Genomic DNA, 20,000 nt, shown 5'->3' with positions numbered 1-20,000 from the left:
ATATATTGATTGTTGTCTTAATGTGTGCATATGTATAAATGTGTCCGTTGATATATAGGATATACATATTCTTATATATATTTTTGTATTCTGGATAGATTGACAGAAAGTTGAGTCCTGCTGTCTCACATAATACACTCAAGTAAAAAACATCTTATTGATATTTTTACGTTTAAAACTCGTATTTTATGTCTACCTTCCAGATCCAGAGACACCACCACGGTCCCGTCCTCCAGCCCGTCGATCACTTCACATTTATATCTCCCATAATCCTCCAGGGTGATCTCGGTGATGACCAGAGAGGCGTCCATCGGGGACGAGCTCTGCAGGTGGACGCGACCGTGGAAACTCCCGTAACTCCTCTTGTGGTAATCCATGGCCACGAAAACATCCACCTGCAATGGATGGAGAAACATCAGTGAGTGATATTGTTAGAATAATCTCCCTGGTCCCCGGCTTGAGCTTCAATCTCAGGATCCATGTATTTCTGATCCTCTCCAGAATGGAAGTAGTCATCACATACAGAGCATCAACTAGTTCCTGAACAGTGTCCTTCACATGCTGATATCCAAGAGAGGGAGTTACACAGTCACAAGATGGAGGAATACCGGCTATAGGTAATCATCCTGTCATGTACAAAATACTGAGTTTTTCTCAAAATTCTGACTTTTTCTCAAAAATTCTGACTTTTTCTCAAAATTCTGACTTTTTCTCAAAAATTCTGACTTTTTCTAAAAAATTCTGACTTTTTCTCAAAAATTCTGACTTTTTCTCAAAAATTCTGACTTTCTCAAAATTCTGACTTTTTCTCAAAAATTCTGACTTTCTCTCAAAATTCTGACTTTTTCTCAAAATTCGGACTTTTTCTCAAAATTCGGACTTTTTCTCAAAATCTCAAAAAATCTGACTTTTTCTGAACACTTGAAAATGTTAATAATCCCTGGTCCCCGGCTTGAGCTTCAATCTCAGGATCCATGTATCTGTGATCCTCTCCAGAATGGAAGTAGTCATCACATACAGAGCATCAACTAGTTCCTGAACAGTGTCCTTCACATGCTGATATCCAAGAGAGGGAGTTACACAGTCACAAGATGGAGGAATAGAAAGCAGTATTCAATGTTTACTTCAGATTAGCTCCACGTCAGAAATGAGCATGCTTGTCATATGTCTATCTCCATAGAGGCTGAATCATCATGTTAATCACATAGCTATCATATGCCTCAAACAGTCCTGATGCTCTTCTAGGTAATCATACATCCTGTCATGTTCACAGCTACAGTTGGGATACCTTTGTTATTATGTACTCTCATATTGGAAGAGGACACTCAGGATTTTCCCAACAGTTATTCCAACATCCTTACCTGTTTTTCGGCAAGATTAAGGGAAAACTTCTGGTTCAATTTTCACGAAACTTGGCGTAAAGGTGAAGCTTGAGCCAAGAAATAAGCTGTTTCGTTTTGGATCTGATTCAAATCCTTTTTCACTTATGGAAACACCTTGGCGTTCTTGTTTGTTTATTAGATTAAACCTACAGTATAGAGGCAAATTCCACGTTTTCAAAAAACAAATCTCAAACTAGAAATTTGACAATTTGGGAAGTTTGCTATTTGGTGGAAAATTGGATGAGCAGATGTGACACCTCTCTCAAATCTCTGTGTAAATGATTAGGCTACAAACTGAATCCCATTAGCTTAGCTTAGCATAAAAAATGAAACAAGGGTAGCCTGGATCTGATGAAAGCTAACGTTATCTAACATGTCAGATATTTCTGGTTTCATTCGTACAAAAAACAAGATGTAAAATTGACAATTCTGATTATTTTCAATATTTTGCAACGTCCATTGTTTATCCATTTCTAAATGCTCTTATTTCTTCTTCATATAGGTGTATTGGTACGTTTTGGGGTGCATAACTACCACCGACTGTCTATTAATGCACTAAGCATTTGCATTGTGGTCTTCATTGGTCTTCATTTGTGCATGCTGAGCTCAAAATACCATCAAAACAGAGACCCACCTTTCAAATAACACAAATATTAAAATGTTCGTTTGATCTACAAGATAAACCCAGATAGCCTATAATTTATAAAGTAAATGGTACCTCTTTCAGGTAGTCAGACGTCATCTTGGTCCATTTGATCCTCATCTTGCGGCTGGGCGTCATTGATTGGTCCATTTGGATCTTGCACGGTAACGTAGCGTTTCCTCCGCGCCGCGAAACCACCTTCATTTGTTCTGCCGCCACCGACAGCTGAGGCCCGTTTTCTGAAACACAGCAACATGATTACAGCATTGAGAGAAATGAATGCATTTGCAGCTTTTCCAAGAGTGAGATTAGAGGATGGATATCAATCTGACGTCTATGTGAAGTACCTAGCTTAGCACAAAGACGGAAAGCAGTAGGAAACAGCTAGCCTTTCTCCGTCAACATCTAAAAAAGATTTTAGGTCAGCAGCCAAGTTCGTGGCTCCGTAAGGTAGCTAACGTGCTAACGGTGACAATGCTAACGTGCTGTTGCTAAAAAGCTGTACTGACTGAGATAGTCGAAAGAGAGTACAGCACTTTAATAATAATAATACATGTTATTTCTATTATTTTCCTAGTGCTCAAAGCGTTGACACTTTAATACGTTCATCATTAGCAGCTCAACTTTAGCTAATGATGCTAGCTTCCTATCTTTTAGACATTATTGGCATTCATGAATGAAAAAGCAAATAGGCTTATTTCTTTCGATGTGTAAACACCCAGTAACTCTCAGCTGCTTGTTCTCATGTGTGCAGCTTCACCAAGGTGAGATGAATCCATACCTGTACACATGAAATAATGTCCTGCTGCAGAGTACACACACTGTAGATACCTCCAGCTGTGTCTCAGCACACAGAGCGCTAACGTTAGCATCTCTGACCTTCAGCCTCCATCACTAACAGGCTCTCTGATTGGCTGTTTAACCACCGCAGCACTTTGTATGCTGTGTAAGCGTGTGTGTGTGTGTGTGTGTGTGTGTGTGTGTGTGTGTGTGTGTGTGTGTGTGTGTGTGTGTGTGTGTGTGTGTGTGTCAATGTAAGTGATCAAACAGCTAATTGATTCTGTGTCAAAGGGAGGTTGACATTTGCGTTTAAGGCAATATGACTCTGGCAGAAGGTAGTTATAAGTTTGTAAAAAATGATTTTATTGTTTATTCATTAGTGGGCAAATTAGTGTTTTAAAAGCTTTATTTGTAGTTAGTTATTTTTTACTTTTTAATAACTTTTTTAGATAGTGATTAGTAAGAGGTTGCTATCAGATATTGTCAGGTGTTAATTCTTAAATGATTAATGTTAGTGTGTGGGAGAGAAACTTCCTCTGGAGGGAACACAATGATTTTAGCCTTTGTAGACCAGGAGAATAGGGCTGCCTGTTTCAACACTAATGGGTCAAATACCAGATGTAACCCTGACTCACAAAGATTTTAGATTCCTAGATAAATGGTACACAACACACACACACACACACACACACACAAACAAACATCTGTACCTCAGCTTCCTCTCAAAGTTTAAAATCTTGACAAAGTTTCATCTGTGTGAAGAGATAACACTAATCTCTGTGAGCAGATAATCCCCCACATAGCAGCGTTATCTCAGAGGAGCCGCAGATAAACTCTGCAGAGTGTCGGGAACGCAACACACACACACACACACACACACACACACACACACACACACACACACACACACACACACACACACACACACACACACACACACACACACACACACACACATACCCTCTCACCTGTGACATAGATGGTTCTGGAGTGCTCCAGTTCGGGGTACAGTTTGTCTAAGTCGCTCTCGGCGACAGTCAGAGAGAGGAGCGCACAGATCAGCACAGGAATCATCTTCATCTTCTGATCACTGCAGAGAGGAGGAAGAGGAGGTAGAGCTTTACTTTAGTTGCATTGGTGCAGAGAAAGGAAAGTTATGTATCTGCATGCAGCAGTGTTTCTGTCTGCAGTGCACACAAATCTGCACACACACACACACACGTACTTAAGAACCCAAATCAGAACTCAAAATAAAACTCTGCATGTTGCAAAGATCACATTGAATCGTCCTCGATGCACGAGCCAAATGTCCCGAGAGAACTTCACACTACAGAGGACACATACACACCATATAACACACACACACACACACCATATAACACACACACATGCAGTACATACTGTGCAGGAAATGCTCCCCGTCATCCAACATGTCCCGCTGACACTGACAGTCCACAACTTCAGAGAGACTGAGCCACAGTGCAGCGTCACCCTCCATTAACACACACACACACACACACACACACACACACACACACACACACACACACACACACACACACACACACACACGCTGCAGCCCATCCTCTACACACTCACCCCCAGCAGAGGGAGGGAACTCACCTCCCAAACTGCATATGGAAGTCGAGGGTTGCCAGAATGAAATTCAAATCACTGAATCAGGTCAAATGTGTTTTTACGATGTGATAATACTTTACTGTTCGATCAAGTCTGACATGGTTCTTGCCTCACAGCTGCTCCACTTGTAACAGAAACAAGGAAAAATACTAACATAATATACCATACATATACATTGAGCTGTAAAACACTCAAATCAGAAATATAACTAACTGGGTTTCTTCACAGGTCTTCGTATTAATACAAAAAAAAGAGAGGAATGTCCTTGGGATGAAAAGTTATTTCGTTTCTTTTGAGGCTTAAGTGTGTGTCAGGAAGTGTGTGTGTGTGTGTGTGTGCATGTGTGTGTGTGTGTGTGTGTGTGTGTGTGTGTGTGTGTGTGTGTGTGTGTGTGTGTGTGTGTGTGTGTGTGTGTAGTAGTTCGGATTGATCCCCCCCTTTCCTTATCTTCATTCACTGTTTCCAATTGCTGATGCGCCGGCTCCTGCAGTCAGCAGAATAACTGCAGCGCGCACACACACACACACACACACACACACACACACACACACACACACACACACACACACACACACACACACACACACACACACACTTCTTACCCCTGCCTGCCTGAGAATAATCGTTACGCAGCTCGGGACGGGACAGCGATAAGTCGGCAGAGTGTGTGTGTGTGTGTGTGTGTGTGTGTGAAGACGTCCTCTTTAAAGTAACTTTGAGTGTGTGTTCTGTGTGCTCTGCAGGAGTGAGAGCAGCTGAGTGTGAAATGAGAGGATGAAGAAGAAGAAGACGAGGAGGGGGGGGGGGGGGGGCTCTGCAGCAGCTGAAGTGATGCAGCAGGACAAAAACCACCTGAGAGGAACGAGAGCATTTAGTGAAGTACGAAGTTGAAGTATACTTTACATGAGGAGACCCATTCATGAGACTTAATACTCTGCTAGATTTCAGAGAGAACTATCATACTTTTACTAAACTACATTTATCTGACTGCAGTAGTTATTCAAATATTAAGAGTTTACATAAAGGACCAGATCAAATTGTAAAAGGAAGTCGTATTGTAAAAAATGTACCGGTCAAACCAAATAGGAGGTGAAATGGTTGATTGGATAATTGGTTGGTTGTTGGGTAATTCTGATAATAGAAGCAATCCTGCATGTCCTCCTATCAACAAGCAATAATACAATATACATATCATATCTATTATCATGTTTCTAGCTCCTATATTATAGTAAACGTAACACTTTGAACTTGTATGTGAGTGTTTGAGTCCTAATTACCCTGCCTTTAAATAAGGATCTGAATACTTCCTGCAGCAGCGTCAGCAGGTGTTAGCTGCAGACACACTCAGACGTTTATGACGGAAAGCTTACAGGTGGGCAAGACATCATCAGTGGTGTGTGTGTGTGTGTGTGTGTGTGTGTGTGTGTGTGTGTGTGTGTGTGTGTGTGTGTGTGTGTGCGTGTGTGTGTGTGTGTGTGTCTGTGTCTGTGTGTGTGTGTGTGTCCTCCACAATGACAGCATTCCTCAGCCTCCATCTGTGCGAAGGGTAAACAAGGCAAAGTCTTTATAGGCCAGCTGTGTGTGTGTGTGTGTGTGTGTGTGTGTGTGTGTGTGTGTGTGTGTGTGTGTGTGTGTGTGTGTGTGTATGTGCGTCACCTGTTTGTCCTCAAACATGCTGATGGTTCCTCTCATAGACAGGCATGAGGACATGTATTGAAGTGTGTGTGTGTGTGTGTGTGTGTGTGTGTGTGTGTGTGTGTGTGTGTGTGTGTGTGTGTGTGTGTGTGTGTGTGTGTTCATGTGAGGCTATAATTGTTTTCTCAATGACAACAACAATTAAAATTACAGTTAAGGGGCGGGACATCTCTAAGCAGTTGACCAATCACAACATAGCCGGCCAGCTAACCAATCGGAGCAGACTGGGCTCTGGTTTCAGGAGAGGACTCTTTAAAGTAGAGACACTATATACTGATATAAACCTGAACATCAGCAGGAGAGGACTCTTTAAAGTAGAGACAGTATATACTGATATACACCTGAACATCAGCAGGAGAGGACTCTTTAAAGTAGAGACACTACATACTGATATACACCTGAACATCAGCAGGAGAGGACTCTTTAAAGTAGAGACACTACATACTGATATACACCTGAACATCAGCAGGAGAGGACTCTTTAAAGTAGAGACACTACATACTGATATACACCTGAACATCAGCAGGAGAGGACTCTTTAAAGTAGAGACACTACATACTGATATACACCTGAACGTCAGCAGGAGAGGACTCTTTAAAGTAGAGACACTACATATTGATATACACCTGAACATCAGCAGGAGAGGACTCTTTAAAGTAGAGACACTACATACTGATATACACCTGAACATCAGCAGGAGAGGACTCTTTAAAGTAGAGACACTACATATTGATATACACCTGAACATCAGCAGGAGAGGACTCTTTAAAGTAGAGACACTACATACTGATATACACTTGAACATCAGCAGGAGAGGACTCTTTAAAGTAGAGACACTACATACTGATATACACTTGAACATCAGCAGGAGAGGACTCTTTAAAGTAGAGACACTACATACTGATATACACCTGAACATCAGCAGGAGAGGACTCTTTAAAGTAGAGACACTACATGCTGATATACACCTGAACATCAGCAGGAGGGGACTCTTTAAAGTAGAGACACTACATGCTGATATACACCTGAACATCAGCAGGAGGGGACTCTTTAAAGTAGAGACACTACATACTGATATACACCTGAACATCAGCAGGAGAGGACTCTTTAAAGTAGAGACACTACATACTGATATACACCTGAACATCAGCAGGAGAGGACTCTTTAAAGTAGAGACACTACATACTGATATACACCTGAACATCAGCAGAAGAGGACTCTTTAAAGTAGAGACACTACATACTGATATACACCTGAACATCAGCAGAAGAGGACTCTTTAAAGTAGAGACACTACATACTGATATACACCTGAACATCAGCAGGAGAGGACTCTTTAAAGTAGAGACACTACATACTGATATACACCTGAACATCAGCAGAAGAGGACTCTTTAAAGTAGAGACACTACATACTGATATACACCTGAACATCAGCAGGAGAGGACTCTTTAAAGTAGAGACACTACATACTGATATACACCTGAACATCAGCAGGAGAGGACTCTTTAAAGTAGAGACACTACATACTGATATACACCTGAACATCAGCAGGAGAGGACTCTTTAAAGTAGAGACACTACATACTGATATACACCTGAACATCAGCAGAAGAGGACTCTTTAAAGTAGAGACACTACATACTGATATACACCTGAACTTCAGCAGGAGAGGACTCTTTAAAGTAGAGACACTACATACTGATATACACCTGAACATCAGCAGGAGAGGACTCTTTAAAGTAGATACACTACATACTGATATACACCTGAACATCAGCAGGAGAGGACTCTTTAAAGTAGAGACACTGATATACACCTGAACATCAGCAGGAGAGGACTCTTTAAAGTAGAGACACTAAATCTGCTTCGTAACAGTCCACTTCTGTCACTTACTGTCTCATGTTCAGCCTTGCAGTAAAAAAAGAAAATTACAAAACAACATGTGCGTGGGATGAGATCAGACCCTCTGATTGTTTTAGTAATTAAATCAGTTGTTGTCCCAGTAAGAGCAGCGGACCGCTCCCAGTCCGACAGGCCAACAATAACACATGCAGTCATACAAACAGAGTTTGGTTTTGAAAGGTCAGCAGTGTGAATCACGATGGATCGTCAGCACATTTTAAACCTTCATTATGATCACTTTGAGATAAACCCTCGTGACTTTTTCTACGACCAAAAGCGGTCCACATTAGCCTCAGCTGGACTTAGTTGCTTTATAGCCCAACATTAGCCACCTTTAGCTTAGCGGTGGTGACGTGAAGTCATGTGACCGTGCTGTAGTTCCTTTATAGCCCAACATTAGCCACCTTTAGCTTAGCGGTGGTGACGTGAAGTCATGTGACCGTGCTGTAGTTCCTTTATAGCCCAACATTAGCCACCTTTAGCTTAGCCGTTTGTGACGTGAAGTCATGTGACCGTGCTGTAGTTCCTTTATAGCCCAACATTAGCCACCTTTAGCTTAGCGGTGGTGACGTGAAGTCATGTGACCGTGCTGTAGTTCCTTTATAGCCCAACATTAGCCTCCTTTAGCTTAGCGGTGGTGAAGTGAAGTCATGTGACCGTGCTGTAGTTCCTTTATAGCCCAACATTAGCAGCCTTTAGCTTAGCGGTGGTGACGTGAAGTCATGTGACCGTGCTGTAGTTCCTTTATAGCCCAACATTAGCAGCCTTTAGCTTAGCGGTGGTGACGTGAAGTCATGTGACCGTGCTGTAGTTCCTTTATAGCCCAACATTAGCCACTTTTAGCTTAGCGGTGGTGACGTGAAGTCATGTGACCGTGCTGAAGTTCCTTTATAGCCCAATATTAGCCTCCTTTAGCTTAGCGGTGGTGATGTGAAGTCCTATGACCGTGCTGTAGTTCCTTCATAGCCCAACATTAGCTTTTTACTTCAGAAATCATAAAGTGGTGTTAATATGTGGAGATTATCCTGCTGAACTGAACGTGTAAGTATCATAAACGTTTGTCTGACATAAAGATTATTCTCAAAAAATTAAATCACGTTGAGAAATCCCATTGGACCAGATGCTGCCTTCAGGGTCCATCACATAAATACGACATCCCTGCACCATGTGAGCATTTACTGTAAACCTCCTGATGTTAGTATTTAGCTTTGAAATGTTGCTAGCTTTAGTACAGCCTCACAATTCGTAAAAAGTGTTTATCACAACAATGCAATCCCAGAATAGGTATAATAAGCTCATGATGTTTTGTCAAATGGTCCACAAATTATCCAAAAGTAATGTCATTTAGCTTTTAGCAGAACAGAAGAACAACAAAAGCATGTTTTCCCAGCAGCCTCTGGGGTAAAGGAAAACAAAAAGGCCTCAGCACTGAGGTAGAATAAACCGCTGTCTTCACGGGGTTTCTAACGCTTTAGATATTCACTCTCCACGTTTATTTTAAGATGTGCATGAGCTTAACTGGGTCGTAACCCATACTCTGAGTACAAAGAAGAGTTTCCATGCCTTGTTTGGTTCTTCTCTTTTATGTAGTTTCTATTCTGCAGAGTAAAGTGATTCTTTAGACTCGTGTTTATATACAACCTTTAACCTCCTCTCCAAATGATAAACACTTTTAGAGAGTTAAGATATCTAATGGCTCCATTACCTCTAAAGTGCAGCTTCACAAAGTTTCATTTGTCTCTCAAAGTATTTTATGAAACACAAACTCTCTCCTCTCTAACAGATGATTCCTTATTGAACAGCTCCTTTGTAGAAGTAGAAGTACTCAGATCTGGTACTTGAGTAAAAGTAGAAGTACTCAGATCTGGTACTTGAGTAAAAGTAGAAGTACTCAGATCTTGTACTTGAGTAAAAGTAGAAGTACTCAGATCTGGTACTTGAGTAAAACTAGAAGTACTCAGATCTGGTACTTGAGTAAAAGTAGAAGTACTCAGATCTTGTACTTGAGTAAAACTAGAAGTACTCAGATCTGGTACTTGAGTAAAAGTAGAAGTACTCAGATCTTGTACTTGAGTAAAAGTAGAAGTACTCAGATCTTGTGCTTGAGTAAAAGTAGAAGTACTCAGGTCTTGTACTTGAGTAAAAGTAGAAGTACTCAGATCTTGTACTTGAGTAAAAGTAGAAGTACTAAGATCTTGTACTTCAGTAAAAGTAGAAGTACTCAGATCGTGAACTTGAGTAAAAGTAGAAGTACTCAGGTCTTGTACTTGAGTAAAAGTAGAAGTACTCAGATCTTGTACTTGAGTAAAAGTAGAAGTACTCAGATCTTGTACTTGAGTAAAAGTAGAAGTACTCAGATCTTGTACTTGAGTAAAAGTAGAAGTACTCAGATCTTGTGCTTGAGTAAAAGTAGAAGTACTCAGATCTTGTACTTGAGTAAAAGTAGAAGTACTCAGATCTTGTGCTTGAGTAAAAGTAGAAGTACTCAGATCTTGTACTTGAGTAAAAGTAGAAGTACTCAGATCTTGTGCTTGAGTAAAAGTAGAAGTACTCAGATCTTGTACTTGAGTAAAAGTAGAAGTACTCAGATCTTGTACTTGAGTAAAAGTAGAAGTACTAAGATCTTGTACTTCAGTAAAAGTAGAAGTACTCAGATTGTGTACTTGAGTAAAAGTAGAAGTACTCAGGTCTTGTACTTGAGTAAAAGTAGAAGTACTCAGATTTTGTACTTGAGTAAAAGTAGAAGTACTAAGATCTTGTACTTCAGTAAAAGTAGAAGTACTCAGATCGTGTACTTGAGTAAAAGTAGAAGTACACAGATCTTGTACTTGAGTAAAAGTAGAAGTACTAAGATCTTGTACTTGAGTAAAAGTAGAAGTACTCAGGTCTTGTACTTGAGTAAAAGTAGAAGTACCAGAGTGTAGGAATACTCTGTTACAGTACAAGTCCTGCATTCAAAATGTTCCTCAAGTGAAAGTATAAAAGTATTCTCATCAAAATATAGTGAAAGTAGCGACAGTAAAAGTAGTCATTGTGCAGATTGGTCCATTTCAGAATATATGATTATTTGTCATCATTAATCCAAATCTGTAAAGTAAAAGTACACCATTTACCTCTGAACTGAACATTTTGAATTCAGGACTTTGACTTGTAGTGGTATTTCTACTTGTACTTCAGTAAAAGATCTGAGTACTTCTTCCACCTCTGTTTGCAACTGTATTCTTCAGGAGTATAAAACGTAATCTGTCCCGTGAGACTTCGTGTTCGTCTCTGCTCGTAACCCTGCAGAAATCCCGCTGGTTTGAAGCCGACACAAATTTATGATACGAGTAAAATCACTTGACCCTCTGAACCTCCTTCAGAAGGAGAAATAAATGAAGTGTGAAACACAGAAAGCCTTAAAGTCTTATGAAGACCCGAGGGACTCTGAAGACGTACAGGAGTTCAATTACAGTGAGAAGAAGAGAGCAGTAAGACATCTTCACTGATGGAAGAAACATGTCAGAAAATACATGTTTGACCAGAAGATCATCCGTATGCAGAATGGCCCATTTCATAATGATATTACTGGGTTATAATTATTGATGCATTATTGTGTTCTCAGTACTTTAATGTTGCAAAGCTGTGTGTACCAGCTGGGCGTAAGAAAGTAGGTCTTAACTCTAACGTCTAAGTGATTCGAATTTAGTCAAGGAGTCTAGTACTAGGAGCAGCTATTGTACAGCGCCCGGGGAGCAATGGGAGTGGGGGGTTGTCCGGTGCCTTGCTCAAGGGCACCACGGCAGGGCCCAGGAGGTGAACAGGGATCTCTCCAAGTAGCAGTCCACACTCCATATTTAGGTCTGTTCGGGAACTTGAACCGGCGACCCCTACGGCTCACAGTCCCTACTGACTGAGCCACTGCCGGACAAAGTGACAATATCACTATAAAATACGTGTAAACTTTTAGTAAAAACCAAATGTGAAAAAGTTAAACTTTGAGAAAAGGGACATTTTGAGTATAAAGTCAAAATGGCGAAAAAAAAGTCAAATTCTGAGCAAAGAATATTATTCTGAGAAAAAGTGAAATTTTGAGAAAAAACTAATATTTTGAGAAAATAGTGAAATTTTGAGGGAAAACAATAATTATGAGGATAAAAAATGCATTTTGAGAAAAAAAGATTAAAGTCAGATTTAAAACAATGCTTTTATTTAAACCAGGATTACGATGACGTTTTGATATTTCCTCCTTAGTTTAAATGCTGTCACATTGGAGTCTGGAAACTTGTGATGACATTTAATCGACTAATCAGATTACATGTGTTTTAACAGTCATTTAATAAATGAAACAGAGCGTGCAGAGTTGATATGATGAGTTGTTTAAATAGGCATGGGTCCGTATGGAAATGTCTCTTGATTAAATAAGGTAATAACCCCCTTACCCAAATGTAACGCCATTATCTTCCTGAATTGAGAAACTCATCACTGTTTTCTGTCCGTTGGAGACTGAACTCTCCCCCCTGGACTCTATCTGATGCGAGGGGCCGGAGACCCTCAGGAAACGTATGGATTTCATTACACGCATGTTTCACTGACAACTCTGTCAACTCTGATTTATGTTGAGGGACATGATGTTAAGCTCTGTTTCTTCAGAGGTCTACGTTAGAGTACTTTAAATCCACCAAAAAACTGATTCTTTAAGAGGAAGAAGTCCCAGTGTTTGTTTTGATCACAGAGGGCAAAAGTACACACATCCTTTACTCAAGTAGAAGTACAGATACTCGTGTTTAAAAATACTCTGGTGAAAGTAGAAGTACTGACTAAACTTCTTTACTCAAGTCAAAGTAAAGAGGGCTTTGAAATGTACTTCAGTAAAAAGTACCCATAACTAGCAGCTGTTTTAAAGAGTACCTGACCTCCCTTTATATTAATAGAACAATAATGTCATTGTTAGCTAATGAATGTTTCCATGCTGAACAACGGCAACATGACAACGTTTTCATTGGTCCCTCTTCTTTAGAGAAGACCAGGAAATGATGGATACACGGATCGTGTTCAAATCAATAGGCACGCAATGACTCTAAATAACAATGATCACGCCACCAAACACACATTCAAACTAAAGGAACCAGCCTGTTTGGGAAATGTGAGAAGTAGAAAGTACAGGTATTTGTGTTCAACATGTAAGAAGTAGAAAGTACAGGTATTTGGGTTCAACATGTAAGAAGTAGAAAGTACAGGTATTTGTGTTCAACATGTAAGAAGTAGAAAGTACAGGTATTTGAGTTCAACATGTAAGAAGTAGAAAGTACAGGTATTTGTGTTCAACATGTAAGAAGTAGAAAGTACAGGTATTTGTGTTCAACATGTAAGAAGTAGAAAGTACAGGTATTTGTGTTCAACATGTAAGAAGTAGAACGTACAGGTATTTGTGTTCAACATGTAAGAAGTAGAAAGTACAGGTATTTGTGTTCAACATGTAAGAAGTAGAAAGTACAGGTATTTGGGTTCAACATGTAAGAAGTAGAAAGTACAGGTATTTGTGTTCAACATGTAAGAAGTAGAAAGTACAGGTATTTGTGTTCAACATGTAAGAACTAGAAAGTACAGGTATTTGTGTTCAACATGTAAGAAGTAGAAAGTACAGGTATTTGGGTTCAACATGTAAGAAGTAGAAAGTACAGGTATTTGGGTTCAACATGTAAGAAGTAGAAAGTACAGGTATTTGGGTTCAACATGTAAGAAGTAGAAAGTACAGGTATTTGGGTTCAACATGTAAGAAGTAGAAAGTACAGGTATTTGTGTTCAACATGTAAGAAGTAGAAAGTACAGGTATTTGAGTTCAACATGTAAGAAGTAGAAAGTACAGGTATTTGTGTTCAACATGTAAGAAGTAGAAAGTACAGGTATTTGTGTTCAACATGTAAGAAGTAGAAAGTACAGGTATTTGTGTTCAACATGTAAGAAGTAGAAAGTACAGGTATTTGTGTTCAACATGTAAGAAGTAGAAAGTACAGGTATTTGTGTTCAACATGTAAGAAGTAGAAAGTACAGGTATTTGTGTTCAACATGTAAGAAGTAGAAAGTACAGGTATTTGTGTTCAACATGTAAGAAGTAGAAAGTACAGGTATTTGTGTTCAACATGTAAGAAGTAGAAAGTACAGGTATTTGTGTTCAACATGTGAGAAGTAGAAAGTACAGGTATTTGTGTTCAACATGTAAGAAGTAGAAAGTACAGGTATTTGTGTTCAACATGTGAGAAGTAGAAAGTACAGGTATTTGTGTTCAACATGTAAGAAGTAGAAAGTACAGGTATTTGTGTTCAAAATGTAAGAAGTAGAAAGTACAGGTATTTGTGTTCAACATGTAAGAAGTAGAAAGTATAGGTATTTGTGTTCAACATGTAAGAAGTAGAAAGTACAGGTATTTGTGTTCAACATGTGAGAAGTAGAAAGTACAGGTATTTGTGTTCAACATGTAAGAAGTAGAAAGTACAGGTATTTGTGTTCAACATGTAAGAAGTAGAAAGTACAGGTATTTGGGTTCAAAATGTGAGAAGTAGAAAGTACAGGTATTTGTATACAAAATGTAAGAAGTCAAAGTAAAAAGTGGTCAGAAAAATAAGTAGTGGAGTAAAGTACTGATACCAGAAACATGTACTTAAGTACAGTAACGAAGTATTTGTACTCCACTACTTCCCACCTCTGCTTTTGATGACCATGTTTTTGTCACCAAGCTAACTTCTAACATTAGCATGCTAAAATGCTCCCAACAAACCAAAGAAAATGGTGACCTTTTGCGTACGACGGTTTAAAATCAGCATTTCTTTGATTAAAAATAACAATAATAAAACAAAATACGAGGTAACAATCGAGTTGTTAACGTCTGTATGTCGATATTAAATATCTTGTTGTGCAGTTTATCAGTTAATGTTTTCATGATTAATTGTGAGGGGAATTTTAATTATGAACCACTTTTTATTACAATCTTTCAAAAGTTGTTGAGATTTATTTACAACTATTGATAACTGACCACATTTGACCCAAAAAAGCGACCTAAAAAATGACCACGACCTTCTCAAAGTTACCCAAAAGCCAACGTGAACCGTCAGAAAGATGGGGGAAGGGTTTCCTGGAAGACCTGACAAGCCCTTTGTTCGTAGGAAGGATGCAAATTCTATACATTTGACGTCGCTCTTAACAGATCTAAATAATCTCAGAGAGCTTTTTCTGCTGGGTCGACAGTTTCCTGGTGTAAAAAGGCAGCAGAGACGGTGGAGAATCTTTCATTTGACGCTATCTACGTCACGTCTTCCCTCCGAAAACACTGCTCTGAGCTCTGGGAAGATAAGAGCTGTCACTGGGAGAGAGATAACACGTCACTGCACTCAATCAACCAATCAACACTTCTGTTATTGTGAAACAGACCAGTTCAATTCTGTCAAAAAGCACCAAAAAAAGGGGGGGGCCTTGTTAACATTTTAAATGTAATACCGCAATTGCATTATTATTTCCACAATGGACAATATTCAAACGTTAATTCAAATAAAAAAGATGTAATTTAAAAATGTAAAACCATTTATGTAAGCACTGTTTAAAGGTGGGGTAGGTAATTCACTTCAGAAACACTTTGTTATATTCCATGGAATGCTCTTAAAGGTGGGGTAGGTACTTTTGGAGAAACCGGCTCGAGATCGCTAGAATTTGAAAATACACAACCGGAAAAAATCTGCCACTTCCTTACAGAGCCCCTCCTCCAACACACACGAACGCGCACATGACCAATGAGGGCACGAGATAAGTTTGTGCACAGATGGAAGGCTGACAGGCAGGTAGGCCATCCAGTTATTTTAGCCGGGCCGGGTAAAATGATTGGTCGTGCTTTTTACAGTACTACGGCTTCCACAGATGATACTTCTTTATGGATTTTTTGTCAAAGCACTTCAGATATTCATTGCTATCGGGATGTTAAGAGCATTCCATGGAATATAACAACAAGTGTATCTCGAGCCGGTTTCTCAAACTTACCTACCCCACCTTTAACATCCCGATAGCAATGAATATCTGAAGTGCTTTGACAATAAATACATACAAAAATATCATCTGTGGAAGCCGTAGTACTGTAAAAAGCACGACCAATCATCTGAGCCGGCCCGGCTAAAATAACTGGATGGCCTACCTGCCTGTCAGCCTTCCATCTGTGCACAAACTTATCTCGTGCCCTCATTGGTCATGTGCGATTTCGTGTGTGTTGGAGGAGGGGCTCTGTAAGGAAATCTGAAGGAAGGGGCAGATTTTTTTCGGCTGCGTACTTTCAAATTCTAGCGCACTCGAGCTGGTTTCTCCATTCTTACCTACCATACCTTTAAGTAAAACAAAAAAAATAACATTATTTACATTTTTTATTATTCTCTTTTTTATTTTTCACTGTGGACGACATTTAAAATGTTCATCAAAGTAGAAAGAAAAAAAACGCTTTATTAATTTTTTGATTTGTCCCACCGATTTATTCATCATTATAAAAAATAAGAACTTTTTTCTTTGTTTTAAATTTGGTCATAAAATGTCAATTGGACTTTGAGAAACTGAATCTTGGAATACTGAATTTTCATTTACTTAAAGGTCCCCTATTAGACTCGTTCTCAACAATATATTACGATGGATCAGGACAAAAAGAGATTTTTTGAGTATCTTAAAACAGAGGGGACACATGTGTGTGTAGAAAAGACATGAAAAAGTGGATTTTGCATAATGGGAGACCTTTAAATAAGGCACTAATTTGTAAAGTGTAGAAGCTATGTGGAGTTTTCGATTTTCATTTCCAAATTAACATTGTAAAAAAGTCCCCTTCAGGCTTCCATACAATTCTCCAGGCATGTAAACCTCCTCCCTGATCAAACACAGACGTTATTTTTTGGGTGAACCTGAAGTAAAGTGTGTTTTTTATGTTTGCAGATATTTCCGGTCACGCATCTATATTCAGCGCCTGATGTAATGGCAGCTGTGAAACAACCTGTGTATTTGTGGGTGGAGTAGGAAGTGATGGGTGGAGTATTTACTGTTACTGGTATTCACAAATACTACATTTATTTTCCTCCGTGGTTAAACTTGTGGGTTCAAACTAGCTGCCAACACGTCACCACGCTGCCACAAAGAGAGGCAGTGTGCAGCAGGGAGAGGTGTGTGATGTCGTATTTCTGTGTTGGACCATGAATGCAGCATCTCCCTTCTGCATGTGATTTTATGAGAGAAAAATAAGCTAATGTTGGGCTATAAAGGAACTACAGCACGGTCACATGACTTCACGTCAACACCGCTAAGCTAAAGGAGGCTAATGTTGGGCTATAAAGGAACTACAGCACGGTCACATGACTTCACGTCACCACCGCTAAGCTAAATGCGGCTAATGTTGGGCTATAAAGGAACTACAGCACGGTCACATGACTTCACGTCACCACCGCTAAGCTAAAGGCGGCTAATGTTGGGCTGTAAAGGAACTACAGCACGGTCACATGACTTCGCACTAAACTCAAAACAGCGGACTTCCTGTTGGATTTAGACAATGACCCCAAGAAACCTTTTTTTAAGTCCATATGTGATACACGTGTCTGACGAATATCAGCCATGTAGCTTCAACCTACAGTTAGGGCTGCTTCGTTAAAGTAAAGTAAAATATCCTGTCTTGATAAGTTCAAAGGTTGAAAAGTTGAAAAATGTCCTTTTGTTTTAGTATATATTAAAACAACGTTATCTTAATCTGCTTATATTCAATTTAGCATGTTTGTGCTACATTTAAATATTTTAAATAGATACAATTTTGATTTAATATATTTCAGTGTTTTACATAAAAATACCTTGACCAAGAACAAATTCCCTTCCTGATATACCTTCCTATGACTCCTAATAAATCTTATTTTGTTCACAGAGACAGTTTAACCGCCTGGATATGAAACCGTTAAACTTCTCAGACCTCTTCAGGATTAAAGGACACTTTTTTCACCCCTCTCTCCCCTCTTTCCTCCCACTGTGAGGGGGTGATTTACGGCTCTTCCCCCCCCCCCCCCCCCCCTGTAAAATGGCCACCTTGACCCTGAGCAGAGACAAGCTGCTTCTTCAAGGGTCAAGGTCTAGAGGGTGAGGGGGGGTCAAATTGAGTGTACCGTATAATATAAGGGTTAGGGTTAATATTTGTACTTGTACACATACTTCATTTTTACTTTTAATTCGTATGTTTATGTCATTTTTTACATTTTATTTTGTATTTATTTAATATTTTATTTGAGTATGTTTATACTTTTTTTTTTTACTATTTTTCTTTATCTTACTTTTACTCCTTGTGTTTTTATACATACTGTAATTATTCCATTTGATTTTATTTTACATATTTTGCACATTTCACTTTCACTTCCTATCTTTTTATAAATATTTGTTTTTTATATTATCTTAATTAACTTCAACTTCTTATATTTAAAGGGGACCTATCTTGCAAAATGCACTTTTTTAATGTCTTTTATCCATAAATGTGTGTCCTCGGTGCGTCGGGGAACTCACGCAGCGTCAGAAAATAAAACCCTCTCTCTTTTCCTCTGTACCCAAATCTTCTAAAAACGGGGCTGCAACGAGCGGATACAGATTTGCTGCCGATACGACGTCATGTCGGATGGTGGACCCACAGAAAGTCGCTATCAGAAACAATGCCTGACATGTTTTGGACGTAATCTCGTCTTTGTTTACATTAGCAAGCCTTGCTAACACTCAGAGCTAACCTGTACTGGAGAGCACGTGTGTTTAAAAAGCAGGAAATAAAAAAAGGAACTCACCTTGTGATAAACCTGAGAGAGAAAAAGCATTTGAGCTCCATACTGTTTCAGAGATAATCCTTGATGTGGTTTAGAACAGGATGGCGTTTTATCACAGCAGAATTTAACTTTATCTCCGGTAGAATTCTGATCAGGCATTAGCTCCGCCTCCTCTTTTTTTTTTTTCAAGCTAAGGACCCAAAATCTGCGTTTCTCTAACAGGGTTTCAAAAGAGGGGTTTGAGCAGAATGAGGGATGGCTACAACGGGGGATCTGTTTGGTATTTTAAGCAAAACACTTCACAGACATGTTTTGTATAGGTATGGCCCTACAATATATGTTTCCAATATAGCATAATAGGTCCACTTTAATTAATTGTTTTTATTCTAAATAAAGCAACTGTCACAAAACCCAATTACCCCTTTTAGATAAATTAAAGTGGACCTATCATGCTATATTATAATAATATAGTGTAGGACCATACCTATATAAGGCATATTTATACTTTTTTTTTTTCAAAATACCAAACAGATCATGCATTTTAGCCATGCCTCATTTCACTCAATTTGAATGTTAGCTCTGTTTTTGCAAGGGCAGATTCAGTGAGAACAGCACCACCTACAGGCCTGGCATATGTACTACAGCGTCTCCAGCGATTTCGAACGGCAATGGCCGTGGCTGTCTCCTCCTGATTGGTGGAGTTGGCCCAATAGCCGTAGCGCCACCGTCCTGACGTCAGGACAGTGTTCAAATCTGGATCAGTTTTGATCAGATCTGTTGCAGCCCCTTTTTTAGAGATTTGGGTATGGAGGAAAATAGAGAGGGTTGTGTTTTCTGACACTTGGTGAGTTCCCTGGAACACCGGGGACACATATTCATGTATACAAGACGTACAAAAGTGCATTTTGCATGATAGGTCCCCTTTAAGTATTTTAATTCTGATTCTGAAAATGAGTGTCAAACTGAGTCAACATGGACTCAATGAAACACCCAAAAACTCACTGAATTGAGTTAATTTTTCCGACAAACACACATTAAATACAGATAAATAGTTGTTAAAGGAAGAATATTATTTATTTTATGATAAATAATGTTGGTTTATCCTCATGCAAATGGTTATGTGCTCTTTCTTTCACGCTCTCACAGTTCAACAACATCTGTTAGCTTGTTTCCCGTCAACCT

General features: G+C 39.3%; 1 protein-coding gene across 1 annotated transcript in view; it reads right to left on the bottom strand.

Moving 5' to 3' along the window:
* LOC117497075 (hyaluronan and proteoglycan link protein 1-like) overlaps positions 1-20,000 on the bottom strand; it is a 29,738-nt gene that overhangs the window by 5,541 nt on the left and 4,197 nt on the right. The window contains exons 2-4 of the mRNA XM_034148948.1: positions 3,774-3,895; positions 2,101-2,264; positions 197-395 (exon numbers count right to left, since the gene is read on the bottom strand). Of these exons, the coding sequence (XP_034004839.1) occupies positions 197-395; positions 2,101-2,264; positions 3,774-3,885 (475 nt within the window). The 5' untranslated portion in view covers positions 3,886-3,895. The remainder of the gene's footprint in view (positions 1-196; positions 396-2,100; positions 2,265-3,773; positions 3,896-20,000) is intronic.

This window comes from Trematomus bernacchii, unplaced genomic scaffold, assembly GCF_902827165.1.
Source record: "Trematomus bernacchii unplaced genomic scaffold, fTreBer1.1, whole genome shotgun sequence".
NCBI classification, from domain to species: domain Eukaryota; kingdom Metazoa; phylum Chordata; class Actinopteri; order Perciformes; family Nototheniidae; genus Trematomus; species Trematomus bernacchii.
Note: the sequence above shows the minus strand (reverse complement) of the source record. Positions and strands in the feature narration are given on the sequence as shown.